Below are 17,011 nucleotides of genomic sequence, written 5' to 3'. Positions count from 1 at the left end.
CAGTTTTTCTGTGTAGCCCTGGCTGTCTTGGAACTCACTCTGTAGCCCAAACTCAGTGGTCCACCTGCCTCTGCCTCCTGAGTGCTGGGATTAAAGGCGTGCACAGGCACCACCTGGAATATAATTTTAAAATGTTAAGTCTTCCCTACAAATTATTCATATAATTTTTAAAGTAACAAAGTTTATGTGACAAGAAAATGGACCATCTTATGAGCATTCCCATCCTTGTTAATGTCCAAACGGAAAATATGAGTGCTCTGTGTTAACAACCTTTGTAGGAAAGATCTTTAAGCTGGAGCTGAGATTTAATTAACTATTTTGGAAGTCTGCATCAATTGCTTTGGTTATGAGGACTTGTCAATAAGCTCTGAGAAACCCCAACACAGGTCACATTTTGCTTTTCTTCTAGAAGCTTGGCTGTATTGGTTAATACAGGAAAAAATAGAAAGTTGGTTACAATTATGTTTAACTTTAGGTTAAACTTGTAGTAGGATGAAGCAAATAATGGTGGCTAAGAAGGCTTAAAACATGAGTTATAAGTTGTCTGGTCCAGAGGAAGGTGGTTGTTCTTACCTTGATTCACCCATCTCAAAATCGACATTGAAACCCTATCCCTGGTATCCCAGTATGCAACTATATTTAGAGATAAGATCTTTTAAAAAGAAATTAAGTTAAAATGAGGTCAATAGGGTCACTGAAAAACACATACAAGAAAGGTCATGTGAAGACACAGAATGAAGACTACCAATACAGCCCAGAGAAGCACTCAGCAAGAGCCACACCCTGATGATGCGCTGACCTTGGAAGTCTATGTCTTTTTAATTGTGGGAAAGCACATTCCTGTTATTTAGTTCCCAGTCTGAAGTGCTTCATTATGCTTCATTATCTCCAGCACAACAATACAGTAGGCTTTAAATCTGAGAGATTAAAAAAACAATAGTATTATTCCTAAGGGAATAAAGGACATGATAAAGACATCAATATGTGGAGGGCAGACAAGGATAAGGAGCTGACTTTTGAAGCAATATATTAGTGAAAACTACCCCCAACTATGTTATAATAAATAGAATTGTCCCTCTGTTCCTATTTGGCATCTCAAAAGAGATTTTTTTTTCTAAATATATTTTATTAACTTACTCATGTTACATCTCAATTGTTATCCCATCCCTTGCATCCTCTCATTCCTCCCTCCCTCCCATTTTCCCCTTACTCCCCTCCCCTATGACTGTGACTGAGGGGGACTTCCTCCCCCTGTATATGCTCATAGGGTATCAAGTCTCTTCTTGGTAGCCTGCTATCCTTCCTCTGAGTGCCACCAGGCCTCCCATTCCAGGGGACGTGGTCAAATATGGGGCACCAGAGTTCATATGAAAGTCAGACCCCACTCTCCACTCAACTGTGGAGAATGTCCTGTCCATTGGGTAGATCTGGGTAGGGGTTCGAAGTTTACTGTATGTATTGTCCTTGGCTGGTGCCATAGTTTGCATAGGACCCCTGGTCCCAGATCCACCCATCATTATGTTCTTCTTATAGGTTTCTAGGACCCTCTGGATCCTTCTATTTCCCCATTCTCCCATGCTTCTCTCACCTAGACTCCCAATAGGATGTCCTCCCCTCTGTCTCACTTTCCTGGTGAGTGAAGACTTTCATGGGACATGCCCCTTGGGCTAGTATGCAGATATAAGTGAGTATATACCATTTGAGTCTTTCTGCTTCTGGGTTAACTCACTCATTATGATCATTTCTAGTTCAATCCATTTGTCCACAAATTTCGGGAATTCCTTGTTTTTAATAGCTGAGTAGTATTCCATAGTGTATATGTACCACAGTTTCTTTATCCATTCTTCTACTGAGGGACACTTAGGCTGTTTCCATGTTCTGGCTATTATGAATAAGGCTGCTATGAACATGGTTGAGCAAATGTTCTTGTCATGTGCTGAGATTATTTTAAAATAAACAAGGACTGGAGAGACGGCTTGGTGGTTAAAAATGTATGTTATTACAGAGGGCCCAGGTTTGGTTCCCAGCACCCATATGGCAGTTCACAACTGTCTAAAACTCTAGCTCCAGAGGTTTTGAAAACCTAGCCTCTGTGGGCACCAGACATGCATGTAGTACACATACATGCAGGCAGGCAAAAACAGTCACACATTAATATAAAAATACAGAAACCCTATTTTAAAAACCTCAATATTCAAATCGTTACTCCTAATTTACTTCCCATAGATCTCTTCAACCACCACCCTTTCTAGCTTCTCCCACTTAAAGTCATTCTCAAGTGCTTTACTCCACTGCTATGCACTGAGACTGTGCCCGGGTTCCTGTGTTGTTATCCTAACCTCCAGTGTGATGCTGGGAGATGCATGAGATATGGTTAGGTCACAATAGCAAAGCCCTTTGGGATGAATGGTGCCCCTAGGAAAGAACCAAAACAGCTCCTCACCCTTCCCCGACACAAGGGAAAGTAAGAAGATTGACAGCTGTGATCCAGGGAGCAGTCCTCCCCAGACACCTGTGGTCTGGCATCTTGATCTTAGATTTCGCATCCCCCAGTCCTTTGAACTCTGCTGTTGACAACACCCGGTCTAAGATGCTTCATCGTGGCAGCTTAGGTGAGCAAATGACAACCTCCTGTGTGTTCCCTAGAGGAACCTGAGTACACAGAGACACCTGCTTGACTCTCTGAGTCACTTGTAGCCAATATTCAGAATCATTTTAACTTGTTTATCAGCTTTCAACACTAGAAAGGGAATCCAATAAGATAAGACTCCACCTTTTTAATTAACCATTGTATCTTCTGCCCTCCCCCCCACCAAAAAATTAAATCTGTCTAGCAGTAAATATCTGTATCGAGTGGCTGAATTGCTCTGGAAAATGCAACCAAGAGATAATTTTCTTTAAGACACACAGAACAGCAATTCAGAGAAATGCTGGAAGAAGATTCTACCTCATTTTCTCTTCTTCCAAGGCTCTTGAAAAACTACAAACCTAATGTCAGGACAAGGAGGAGGCCCAGGAGATAAGAGAGGGTTGTCTGTATAACATCAGAAACCCATTATGAACAAGACAAAGTTAAATACAGACTAAGGATTGGAGGCAAAATATTTAAATATTCTCTTGTGTAGCCACGCAAAATCTCATGGGGATAAGTATACAGCGGGTATGCTTAGAGCATCTAAAATAGTACATATCATGTAAGTCGCATGTCGCAAATTGCATGAGCAAATCACATGAGCAAAAACCCATTCCAACCTTGTCCAACTCTGGGAAACAGGAAGTTACCTACGTGATGGGGATTGTCAATTCTAACACCAAAATAAATGACAGCCCTGGTTAAACTGTTTTTCTTCTTTTTAACTACCATATTTAATAAGTGTATTTTAATGGCTATCATTGCTTTATTCACGGTCAGTTTATCATCATTGCAGTTAACCTCTCATTTACTTTGGCCAGTATCCTCCTTTGAAAGTCTGGCATTTCAGTTGGTTTTGATTTGTCTTTTTGGTTGTGGTCCATTAGTAATAACTTACGCTCAAACAGTGCTCTTCGGCTTACAAATAATCCACATTATTATTATTTGCAGCAGCTCTGAGGAGTAGGCAAAGATTATAATTTCTGTGTCATGGGTGAGAACACTGAGACTCAGGGGAGAGGAGGGCTCTCTGTCCAAGTTACAGCTGTGGAGCACTGCAGAGCAGAGTTCTAGAGTCTATGCCCTATACGACATGAAAGACATCACTTAGTACACCAAGCTGGCAAAGATGCATTGTGTACACCATGCACGCGTGTGTACGTGTGCACACATGCACACACACACACACACACACACACACACACACACACACACACGGTTTTAAAATTAATAGAAAGCAAGGAAATGGCAGAGAAAACTAATAGCATATTGTGTTCCACATCCCCAGAAAAGGAAGAGAGATGGAGAAACCCGTTTCCATCACTTCTCAGCAAGGCTCCATCCCTGCAGGTGTTTGCATACTGTGACACATCTGACAGTCTTGAGTGGTGTAAGAGAACCACCACACCACTTTGACCACCAAAGCTATCCTCAGGGACCAGAAGGAAATTAGTAGGGATAAGTCAAGCGGTAAATTCCAACCAGGGCCCCTCCATAAATATTCAAGTTAAAACTTAGCAAAGTTTACTTAAATAAAGAGCCAGAGCAATGGCAGAGGGCCCACTGGATGAGGTGGTTTGAGGGAGAGAAAGGCCAAGCCTCTGAGAGGAAGTGGTGGAGGGAAGCTGGTTCCTGCTGAGCTCCGGGGAGTCACCTGGTCTTTCAGGCATTTTGTTCCTTCTAGTTTTCCAACATCTCACATGTGTGTCCCAGTTTAAAGACTCTCGAAGTGTAAAATAGCACATCAACTGCTTTGCTGGAAGGGCAGAAGCCAAGCATGCAAATCTATTGCTAAAGACAGCATCACAAGTTTAAGGTTGGATAATGGAATGTATTCACCTTGGAAGGTAGAATTACATCTGAATGAAGTCCTGGTTTCTGCACTCGTGGGTATTGTCACATATTTCAGATTGCATTCACACCCTGGTAGGAATTAACACTTTCAGATCTCTGGTTGAGTACCTTAAAGATACTGAATGTTAAAAATCACGCCAGACTTAAAATAAAACTAAGACCTGCTTGTAACAAATGAAGACCTGGAAGGGATTTGTCAATTATTATAGCTAGACAAAAAATAAAGTCTAAGTGCCAGTCTTAGAGGGGGAAAAAAAAAAACCAACCAGTAGTGTGTATAGTATGCTCTGTTTGTGTTTTAAAGGGGTATATGTTGCATTGCATATTTGTAAACTATCTCTGGGGGGAAAAACATGAAGAAGCATTTCTTTTAAATTGCTGCTTCAAAAATAAGGGATTTTAAAGTTTAAGAAGGAATTGAGGAGGGGAAAATCTTCCCCTCAGTGTCCATTGCTACCTCTTAAAGGTATGTGCCTCTGTCCTTCGCACTGAAACAGTGTCCCTGACTGAGGCTAGGACTCAGTGACCACAGCACCTTCAAGCTTGTATTCTCAGGTGGACCTAGTATTGCTTCTGATAAGAATTTAGTAAATTCTGTTGAATTTTTATGGTAGGTGTTCTTTTACACCTTAAAATAAGTTAGTAGTAATAAAAGTAAATCACTGTTCGCTTTATGGCTCTTTCCCAATGGCTTCTAATGGCCCCTTAATCATTTAGAAGGGCAGAAAATAACAACACTCTCTGCTGCCTCTTACCAGTACATGTATCATTCAGACACGTAAAAGAAACAGTTCTTATTTGCAACTATGCTGATGTGTATCATGGGGAAAGCTCCACAAATCATTGTAAGGATTAGTGTTATGTCACTTAGTCCCTGGAAGGAAAAAAACAATTAATTTGTATATTTAGAAAAACAGAAAAGCAATAAATTTTCTGGTAGGGATTCAAGTTAAATATGTTTTCTTTCTTTCTTTTTAATTAGTGAGTTCTTCTGTATTGTATTCAGACTCCTGGAATTACCCTTGAATAGGATGTCACAAATTCAACACAGTTTTTCTAAAAAGCAGAACACTGTAATTAAGAATTAAGCTAGGCAGAATTATAAAGAAAAACTCCCATGGAAACAGAAGTTAAATTACTTATTCACAAGTCTTTTTGAGGTGTTCCAGGAAATAGTTACATTAAAGATTTAGATTCTTGCTACGTCTCATTCTCCAGCATTATGACACTCTCTAATAATCTTTTTTCTTTTATTATTTTTGTATTTTACACATATATTTAAATTATTAAACATCTATACAATAGACTACATATAGTAAGAAGGACCACGAAACAATTAGGAATTATATCAATGTTACATTCATAGTGTCTTGCCTGTTTGTATTGGCAGCCTTGGAGAAAACATCTTGGTGAGTCTACAATTCCAAATGTAAATCAGTATCTATCACATCTCGTCATTATCGACTTAAAACATCTATCTAGGCCTAAAGACATCTTAACCCCTAAACAGCCAAGCTTAATTGTAAAACTAAACTATCTGGTCTTCATCCCCATCAGAGACTTGAGAAGGAATAAAATTAATTACCCGAGTAAACAGGAAGTACAGGTTAGCAGCTTCCAAAATGAGAAAATGACAGAGACAGTTTGCTGCCTGAACAGTCACCCAAAATTCTCTATAACGTTGGAGCATCATCTTCAGCCTTCTGGCACAGTACATCTGACAGACACATTTCCCCCTAATTTTCAATTAGTCCTTTAATTGCATGTGGGTGTAGAGCAACCATTCAGGGCCAGTTACAGGTTCCGCAGTGGTGGGGGTGGGGAGCACTGAACAGATTTCTGAGTGTATCATGCCTGCCCTCTTGTGTCCATTCCCTCACATTGCATTTTCCGGAGCTGTTTGGTCTCCAGCCTATAGGGTGTTACCAAGCAGAGGTCTCTGCAAGCTGGTTTCTATAAACAGATGAAACCCATTTATATTTATTCTGTTAACTGGTGATTTGTAAAGAGCACCACTAATCAGCTTAGAAACAATGTGTTCTTGTGACTAGTCAGACATCTCCCTGCATCTTATTTATACAATAATTTGCTTTATAAACTCCCTCCCCTTCATAAAACTTCAAAGATAAACTTTAATGGACTCTGGGTCCAGTTAGCCAAATTCTGAAATAATTACTTCATACTACTTAAGTAGAAGGAAGAAGTACATAATTATGATACTGATTTTTACCATGACCTTCTGGCTCCATCAAATGGAATGCCTTTTCTCTGTAGTTTTTGGTGTCGTGTTTACACTTATCATACATTCACATTTGTATGTATATATGACAAATCTAAGCACTCAGAAAAACATTTAACAGATGAGCACTCTCAGCTCCTATCATAGCCTATATATCTTTAAGTGTTTCCACTTAGAAGTGCCACCCAGTTGTCTGACTGCCCTATTGAGCAAAGTTAGAACTGTCCAAGTAAAAGTGAATTAAAGAAATAGAACCCAAATCGTCTCTCCTTCACAGCCAACCAGGGCTCAAGTGTGTTGCTCTATAACCCTCAGTGCGTAGCTTTTATGACATGGTCCAAGAGTTCTAGTGCATTTCTAGGCAACATATCAGCATCTTAGCCAGCAAGGAAAAAGAACGAGAGGGGCATGCACACTGCATCCAGGGAACCTCCTAGGAAGAGGCATCAATGACAATGACCTTCAGTTGGCAACCAGGTCATATCACCTACCTGAATGTCTTTATTCTGAGTGGTTCTATCTCAAGCTAAAAAGCAGCTTTATTGACCTTATGGGAAAGCTGCAGGATTGATATCTGGAGACACTAGCAATCTCTAGACTATGTTCCACCAACTGCCTTCATTTGACAGATCCAACTCCTCTGGCGTGTGTTCTAATTCTTTCTCTAAGGCAGCACCTTCATCATATGGCCTTTCCTTTTTTGAAGTTCTGACATATGGAGACTAGGTTTGCCCACCTTACCTAACCTACAAAGAGAGCAGCCCCTTGGCCTGCAGGTGCTCACATTGTTTGTGTGTTCCTGTCTCTACAGGTGATGGCTGTGCCACCCGGGCCTCTACAGCTGCTGGGAATACTGATCATCACTTCCCTGATCTCCGTCAGGCTCACTCAGGCTGGTGCCTATTATGGAATCAAGCCGCTGCCCCCTCAGATTCCTCCTCAGATACCACCACAAATTCCACAGTACCAGCCCTTGGGCCAGCAAGTACCTCACATGCCCTTGGGCAAAGATGGCCTTTCCATGGGCAAGGAGATGCCCCACATGCAGTATGGCAAAGAGTATCCACACTTACCCCAATATATGAAGGAAATCCAACCTGTGCCAAGAATGGGCAAGGAAGTGGTACCCAAGAAAGGCAAAGGTAAGACCACATTGTACATTTTCAAAGTAGCTCTCCAGACTTCTAAAGTATAGAAGTTGAGGGAGAAACTGATGTTTAGAGGATTATTTTTTGTTGTTGTTGTTATTGCTGTGAATCAAATGCTATTCTTGCAAAGTTCAAATTTAAAGAAAGATGCAGGGAAAAGGCTTTAAGGCCAGGTTATCAAATTTGAAGTGGTAAGCCCTGAAATCATATACATGGAAGCAACATGACATAGACTCAGAAGGTTGTACTTACGTATTTATGTACACACATATATAAAAATATACATATATATGCAACCATAATTAAAGAAAAAAGCCATGAGTTTGAGAGGGATGGGGTGTACATGTAAGTGGCTTGAGGGAGAAAATAAAAAGGAGGAATGATCTAATTCCATTTCAAATTAAAGTAAAAATTAATGTAGGAGTTTGCTCCTCAGGTTCATAAAAAGAGAAAATTATAATTTATTTTTGGTTTCATTATTTTAGCAAGCATCAGATTGAACAGACCGTATTTAACCACAGGCTATCCATATACATATTATTAATTTAAACATTTGTTAGCTATCTAGTGAGCATATATGTTGTTCGGAGCTTGGACTCTGAGCCAGATGCTGGGAACTCAGAGAGCAAAGGATCAGGCTATGGGGGTTAAGGAAACATAAGTCAGTGTCCCAAGCTAAAAAAAAACAAACAAACAAACAAACAAAAAAAAACAATGTTTTGAGGAACTTATATAAAAGAAAAATCTGATGAAGACATTTCACAAACTAGGTGATACATAGTCAGTCACAAAACCATCAGGAAGCTAAAAGATACAGAAGATTTTCCCATTACCTTCTAGGAATGCATATTAGTTCTATCACAGCTACGAAGTGCCATTACTGTGAGACACTTTCCTGTAAATCCAGCTTGTTTGTCTGCAGTGCTCAGAATCATAGCATCTGTGGGGAGCATGGGAACATCAGAGTAGCGATCACCATGAAGGAAGTGGAGGCCATCCCCACTGGTCTCCCCCCCCAACACACACACACACACACACACACACACACACACACACACACACCAACAGTGGCAGAAAGAAACCTCCGTTTAGGAGAACTACTTAATTTGATACTAAAACGCCCAGCTGCCTAGAACCCAAAAAACAAAGAAAGCTATTAATTCACTTCCAATGTCTGTAAGATGAGATGGTTGAGAGAATTGGTGGCATAAAGTACGTGGTGCTAAGGATGCTCCAACGCACTGAGGGGTTTTGAGGGGTCGCAGCTGTCAGTCACTCCAGATGCTGAGGCAGAGTGGAATGTGTTCTAGGCACTGTATTGGGAATACCAGACCAATAAGATGTGATACTTCAGGGCGGTGTCATGTGCCTGTAGTCAGAAGGTTAAAGCAAAAGGATGGCAAGTGCAAGGCCACCTTGGGCTCCACAGTAACATGTAGTACCTGAGCGGGAGGGGGGATGCTTTCTCAGAGTCTCCCTTGACTGCAATTTGCTTACGAGCCATATGGTGTATGCTGACGTGACTATTCCTCATATGTTTACTCTTCAGGAACTGGCATACCACTCTGGGGAATCAGCTAGGTCTTTTTTTCTTTCCTTCCTTGCATAGCCTGCCTGGCTTCTGGAGCATCGTGTAATCAAATGATTACTCCTATCCAGGAAGAATATGATTTGTAGGGTTCTCTTTTGTTTCCTGGCAATAGCTCTGCATAGTGCAATGATAAGACTTAAATTCTGCATACAGTTGAAGGAAGATTTTGGAACCACATAGTTATTCCTCATGCACCCCACATGCACCCCACATGCACCCCACAATTCCCAGCAGCATGGGGCTTACGGGGTTGTTTGCCCGCAAAGCACAGCACACTCTCACATGAGCTTTGTATTTTAGTAACAATATATGACAGCTTTCTTTTATTATTATTATTATTTTCTTTTTTACATATATACCTATATTATTACACATATATACAATAAACTACATACAGCAAGAAGGATCACAAAACAATCAGGTATTATATAAATGTTACATTCATAGTGTTTTGACTATTTGTATTTGGCAGCCTTGAAGAAAACATCTTTCCTATCTTGGTGCATCTAAAATTCTGAATGTAAATCAATATCAACCATATCTCATCATTGTCAACTTAAAACATCTATCTAGACCTAAGAACATCTTAACCCCCTAAACAACTAAGCTTAATTGTAAAACTAAACTATCTGGTCTTCAGTCCCACCAGAGACTTGAGAAGAAATAAAACTAATTGCCTGAGTAGACAGGAAGTGCAGGCTAGCAGCTTCCTTATCTATTCGCTGGTTACCTAGAGTGGCTGTATTATTATTCTGGCTGCAGTAAGAGGGAAACAGGGAAGCTGGCAGCACAAGTCACTCAGTCAAAATCTCACACCTAAGCCAGAAGATTTCCTTGTCTATCTGCATGCCACTCTAAAGTGTTTTACTCGCTTCTGCTGATCAAAACCCGAATTTCCAAGAAAAATAATGTCTTCAAAAATTTCTACTTGAGGCTTGAGAACGCTTATACCATGTTGGAAGCACTAAGCAGCAAATTCATGGGGTCTGAGAGACAGATGCGGAGAGATGTTATCAAACCACATGGGAAATAAAAAGCTTTCCTTATTCCTGGGTCCATGAGAAAATGATTCTGATCACCCATATTTCAGTTTGTGAGGAAACATTCTTTAGTCCTACATTATTAAATTGAGAATAATACGAGCCAGCCAGGCATGGAAAGGTAAACCCAGGAGTCTTCTTAGCATGTAGCGTTATAACGGTGCACAGAAGCAGAGACTAGGATGCTGCTGGTCGTTCTTATAGCAGAAGCCAAGGGGCATAAGGGATTAAGGAGAGGGATGGATGGAGAGGACAATAGTCAAGATTTGCACAACCCCAGGCAAGCAGCAAGAACGGGATTTAGATTTTGTTTTTATTTATTTTTGTATCCATTACCAAATGGGGTGAATACAGTTTGTAATAGATCATATATTTAAAATTAAGAATAACTTCAAATGCTGCCCCCACAAAATATAAATATATTGAGTGACAGAAATGCTGATTAGCTTGGTTTAATTAATAAGTTATATCATCACTTTTAAACCTATCAACATATACTATGTAATTTTTTAAATTTATAATGAAAACTTAAAATTGATAAGACGGGCATGGAAAAAATACACTATAACTTTAAGTAGAAAGGTGTTGAAAATAATAATATGACTCCAGCATTCTCTAAAACACCCACAAATGTGATCCTGAAACAGATGAGATGAAAATGCCATGTCAAGCAGTCACCTCTGCTAAGTGGGCACAATGACCATGTTCTCCCCGATCCCCTCCCCCTTTCTTTTTACAACTTCAGTCTTCCCAAATTCTGTACAATAACCACACAATAGTATCTTCAACTTTGCACTTGGAACGTTTTTGTTTAATTATGTTCGGCTTTTAAATTTTAGCCAGTGTTGATATAAGCAGCTACATGTAAGAGTTTTCAAACAACAACAACTCAGATACATCACAGAAACCGATTGTTTGAATTCCCTTTAAATTCTGGTATCCTACAGGGGAAGGCTCGGGAAGGTGGGCATATTATATATTATCTCTGATTTTCCCGTTTGATACCCAATAGGCAAATGTGTCGAAATTAAATGGCTGCAATTACTTCCTTAATATAAGAGATAACCAATCTCCCTGACCCTTTCTCCACTTTTCCAGGAGAAATACCCTTAGCCAGTTTGCGAGGAGAACAAGGTCCCCGTGGAGAGCCCGGACCAAGAGGACCACCTGGCCCGCCAGGTCTGCCAGGTCACGGAATGCCTGGGATCAAGGGGAAACCCGGGCCCCAGGGATATCCAGGAATTGGAAAGCCGGGTATGCCAGGAATGCCTGGGAAGCCAGGAGCCATGGGAATGCCAGGGGCAAAAGGCGAAATTGGACCTAAAGGGGAAATCGGGCCTATGGGAATCCCAGGACCTCAAGGACCTCCAGGACCTCATGGACTTCCTGGCATCGGGAAACCGGGTGGGCCAGGGTTACCAGGGCAACCAGGAGCAAAAGGTGAGAGAGGGCCCAAAGGACCACCGGGGCCTCCTGGTCCTCAGGGCCCCAAAGGAGAGAAGGGCTTCGGGATGCCTGGCTTGCCAGGTCTGAAGGGTCCTCCCGGTATGCATGGCCCTCCTGGCCCAGTTGGGCTACCAGGAGTAGGAAAACCAGGAGTGACAGGCTTTCCTGGACCACAGGGTCCCCTGGGGAAGCCAGGGCCTCCAGGGGAACCTGGACCACAAGGCCTTATTGGTGTGCCTGGAGTTCAAGGACCTCCTGGGGTGCCGGGAGTAGGAAAGCCGGGACAGGATGGGATCCCTGGCCAACCAGGATTTCCAGGCGGTAAAGGGGAGCAAGGACTGCCAGGGTTGCCTGGTCCCCCAGGCCTCCCAGGGGTCGGAAAACCAGGCTTCCCAGGACCCAAAGGGGACCGGGGCATTGGGGGTGTTCCTGGACCTCTTGGGCCAAGAGGGGAAAAGGGACCAGTAGGTGCTCCTGGAATGGGGGGTCCCCCAGGAGAGCCAGGCCTACCTGGAATGCCGGGTCCCATGGGCCCTCCAGGTGCTATTGGTTTCCCTGGACCCAAAGGAGAAGGTGGGGTCGTAGGACCACAGGGTCCAACAGGTCCCAAGGGTGAGCCAGGCCTCCAAGGCTTCCCTGGGAAGCCAGGGTTTCTTGGTGAAGTAGGTCCCCCTGGCATGAGGGGTTTGCCGGGTCCTATAGGACCCAAGGGAGAAGCTGGTCACAAAGGGTTGCCAGGACTTCCTGGTGTTCCAGGACTGCTCGGACCCAAGGGAGAACCAGGCATACCCGGGGATCAAGGTCTCCAGGGACCCCCAGGTATTCCAGGAATTGCAGGACCAAGTGGCCCTATTGGACCACCTGGGATTCCAGGCCCCAAAGGAGAACCAGGCCTCCCAGGGCCCCCTGGGTTCCCTGGTGTAGGGAAGCCAGGAATAGCAGGTCTTCACGGTCCCCCGGGAAAACCTGGTGCCCTTGGACCTCAAGGCCAGCCTGGCCTTCCTGGGCCCCCAGGCCCTCCAGGGCCCCCGGGCCCCCCAGCTGTGATGCCTCCTACACCGCCACCCCAGGGAGAATATCTGCCAGATATGGGGCTAGGAATTGATGGAGTGAAACCTCCACATGCCTATGCCGGCAAGAAGGGCAAGAACGGAGGGCCGGCCTATGAGATGCCTGCGTTTACTGCCGAGCTGACCGCACCCTTCCCACCGGTGGGGGCCCCAGTGAAGTTTGACAAGATGCTCTACAACGGTAGACAGAATTACAATCCGCAGACTGGCATCTTCACCTGTGAAGTTCCGGGTGTCTACTACTTTGCTTACCATGTTCACTGCAAGGGGGGCAACGTGTGGGTTGCTCTCTTCAAGAACAACGAGCCCATCATGTACACATATGACGAGTACAAGAAGGGCTTTCTGGACCAGGCATCTGGGAGTGCGGTACTGCTGCTCCGGCCTGGAGACAGGGTGTTCCTCCAAATGCCCTCAGAACAGGCAGCCGGACTGTACGCCGGGCAATATGTCCACTCCTCCTTTTCAGGATATTTATTGTATCCCATGTAAAAAGCAAAAAGAAAGAACGAGAGAGATTTAATAGAAGAAAAGAAAATGACACACACACACACACACACACACACACACACACACACACACAAATCCAGTTGAAAAGCAATGCTTCAAAACATTTATATAGTTGGAAAGTTATATTTAAGTGAAAGTTTGGACCATCATGTACAAATAAAAACTAAGATGCATGTTTAATGCTGTGCACAGCAGATTGTAACAGAATGATGGGACAGATGTATAGATCAAGTACTGACACTTGCGTTGTTCCCACTGGACTCATATTAGCCATTGTATGTTATATGATTTCATAACCTGCTTACTCAAATCAGTCAAACTATGTCAGTCTGGAATACCGTAGCGAATGAAAGTCATCCATTCCTTGTGCTCCCTTTAAAAAATATTTTGAATATGCCTTGAGAGGTTAGCATTGACAGTTACATACTGTATTTATTTGCATAATTTCCTCTCTACTTGTGTAGATGTTTTGATGTGGGGTGTTGGAGAGTTGTTCTGTGGTGCAGAGACCACGATAGTCTCTAGTCTAAAGGATGCTTCTCCATGTTAGAAGCTGTGCTTTTAGCTGCAGGGGAACCTAGTCAGAATCGTGTGTGTGTGTGTGTGTATGTGTGTGTGGTATCCCCAAAAGAGCCCGTGTATCAATGGCCCACTGTGTATATGCTCAGCATTCCCTTTGCTGAGCACTGGATGAGATGCTAGTGTGTGACACGGGGCAGAGCCCACAGGAGTGCATAGCTCACAGACATTAGCGTCTTAACGCATCTAGAGGCTTCAGTCTGCCGTTTTTCTGTAACTTGATCTGTTTTTCCCCTTCCCTCCGTGTAATTTTTATATGGCCTAAACAACATAAACAAACAAAAACTTTTAAAAGCCTTACCTTAAATAACTTGGCCATTTTGTGAACATTTATTATTAATAGCAATTATCAGTTATGTTTACATGCATGAAAAAAAAAAAAACCACCTAATTTGTCCACACAGCCAACTGTTGTGAAGTTTCAACTTCCGTGTTTTACTAGCTGTGATTCCCCGCACCCACCCAGTAACTATGAATTTTAAAGATATGACATATTATCTGAGGGTCCAGTGGGTCCGAAGTTAATTGCCAAAATCCAAGCCATTTTTTTTTTTAATTTGGGGAAATTTTCAGAATTACATAAAAATATATTTTAAAGGAGCAATTATAAGATTTGATATTTACAAGTGGCTGTGATCCTTTGAGCAATAGGGACTAAAACTGTAAGAAAATAACTGTTTCTTTAACATCAGCATTTGGAAGAGGTAGCTGGAATGTCATAAAGCAATGGTACCCCATGCCGGTGTCACCACACACTTGGCAACACAGCTGAAACAATATATACACCCACTAAGGCACATACTAGATTCGGGCACTGCTCAAAACCCAAACAGTTGAATGTTTACTATTTGCTGTTAATTGCTTAGGGAAATAATGTGAGTGTACAGCCATAGACTGTAATGTACTTTCCACAAAAATTAAGTCAGGAGTTGAAGAGATAGACATAGATTGGAAAATACACAAATAAATACAGTATACAATATGGTCTATTTCAAATCTGAATTATTTTTACCACCACAATTTTTCTTATCCTGGCTTAACATTTGTCTTCCCCTTTACAATGCACAGGCCCTATTCTCTTGAATTTTAAGACAAATGTGTTTATTAGCACAAGGTTTCTCATTTATTGTTAATTATACAAAGCACTTTGGCATCCAAAAGATGTTCTACCTAGCCTTCACTTGCAAAGTAAACAGCATTTCTGTGGACAGCTATCCTTGGCGTTGCTCCTGAGGACACCGGCTTGTAGCTGGGTGCTATGAATGTCATATGGGTCCCTTGGCTCTTTCTGCTAAATAACTACATTGAAATGACTTGGAGAACAGTCAGGTCAGATGGGTTGTAAAGTTGCTTTTAACTGTGCATGCATGGTATTTTAGTTTCCATAAAGAAAGACAGAAATTATCTGTGTTAAACAAAATTTCACTTTTTGAGATATCTTCCAACTTATTTATTGGTTGTTGCTCAATTGCCTGTGTGAATGTGAGGTGTGTGTGTGTGTGTGTGTGTGTGTGTGTGTATTATCAGGCATATGCTTCTAAACTTTAAATGGAGGAGGAGCAAAATCTATGCCAGATACTGTATATTCTACCATGGTGCTAATATCAGAGCTAAATGATACTCCATTTAATTTAAAGAAGAGTTTTAAATAATTATCTATGTACCTGTGTCTCCCTTTTGAGTGTTGTACATCATGTTAACACATTAGTGTGAAAGCAGATGAAACAACTATATGTTCTACAGTCTAGGGACAGTACTATGATCCCTACTTAATTCAAAATTAGCTAGAGCTTTTCCATGTGAAATGGACCAAACTGACAGTGTTGTATTTAAAAAGAGAGTTTTAAAGCAATATGACATCCCACAGGGGAAGAGAATGTCTGTAGAGGATAATTGTCCTCAGATATCTTACAGAAACAAAGAGCGGTGAAAAGACTGGTAACTTGTTTGAGTTTCCATGAATAGATTTGAGACTTAATGGCAAATCAATTTTGTATTTAAATTTTTGTACTGATTTGAAAAAAAAAAGATCATTAAATATCTTTAAAAATATGTTTCTTGTCTTTTTTTTATATCACTCATCTGACACTCTATGAATCTAAAGTGTTTTTTAATTACACATTGTAGTTACCAGCCACTAAATTCAGAATCTGAAAATAATCAGTTTAAACAGGACATTCTATTCCTCTTCAGTGTGACAACTTTGTAAATAAGCAGTCCGGAGCTCTTCTGTAGCCCTGGTCATTACTCCACATTCCTTCTACATTGTTGTCTTTCCACGCAGGTGTGTTGGCCTTCCTCCCCATCGGTGGAAGGGGCCGACCTTAGCAATGACATCCTGCTAGTGGAAAGGCAGAAAAGCAGGAAGGTGAGGATGTTGTTTTATCTTCATGAAATCAAACCCATCAGCTTAGATTCCTTTTTTCATACCTGTGGGCCCCCTTCCCCTGTGGTGGGGAAGTCCACAAGGGAAGGAGAAACAGAGGTGGGGAAGTGGGTCATAGGGTTATGGGGGTCATGACTACAATGGAATAACTTTCTGGGACCAGTTTCACCAAGACAACTTATTTGGGATGAATAAAGGCTATATAGTTCTTGGGGAGTGGGTGGAGGGTCCCCAGGGTAGAGTAGATGTATACTATTGCTTGGGGCTTAGGGTGTCAGGAATGCTTTATTTACATATCATGAATCCCAGGAGAAAGGAAATTAGACCTGCATTTTGGCCACAGGCTATGAGATTTCTCTCAGGGTTGGGGGTCTCCAGATGAACTCGAGCAGAGAGAAAGAAACTCTCTGCTGAGAAAGGTAGTCTTCCATTCTACACAAAGCTCGGAAGAGCTGTCAAGACATAGCAGGCCTGCAACATTGAATAGTGGGGTCTTCCAACACATACCCACTGGCC

General features: G+C 42.0%; 1 protein-coding gene across 1 annotated transcript; it reads left to right on the top strand.

The window, feature by feature from the left end:
• The first annotated feature begins 7,506 nt into the window (after positions 1-7,506).
• Col8a1 (collagen type VIII alpha 1 chain) lies at positions 7,507-13,566 on the top strand. The gene is made up of 2 exons (XM_051150077.1): positions 7,507-7,867; positions 11,603-13,566. The coding sequence occupies exons 1-2, from the start codon at positions 7,540-7,542 to the stop codon at positions 13,510-13,512; spliced, it is 2,238 nt and encodes a 745-aa protein (XP_051006034.1). The 5' UTR covers positions 7,507-7,539; the 3' UTR covers positions 13,513-13,566.
• The last annotated feature ends 3,445 nt before the right edge of the window (positions 13,567-17,011 follow it).

Source organism: Acomys russatus, chromosome 8 (assembly GCF_903995435.1).
Source record: "Acomys russatus chromosome 8, mAcoRus1.1, whole genome shotgun sequence".
Lineage (NCBI taxonomy): Eukaryota > Metazoa > Chordata > Mammalia > Rodentia > Muridae > Acomys > Acomys russatus.
The sequence above is the reverse complement of the archived record's forward strand: the minus strand, read 5'-3'. Positions and strand labels throughout refer to the sequence as shown.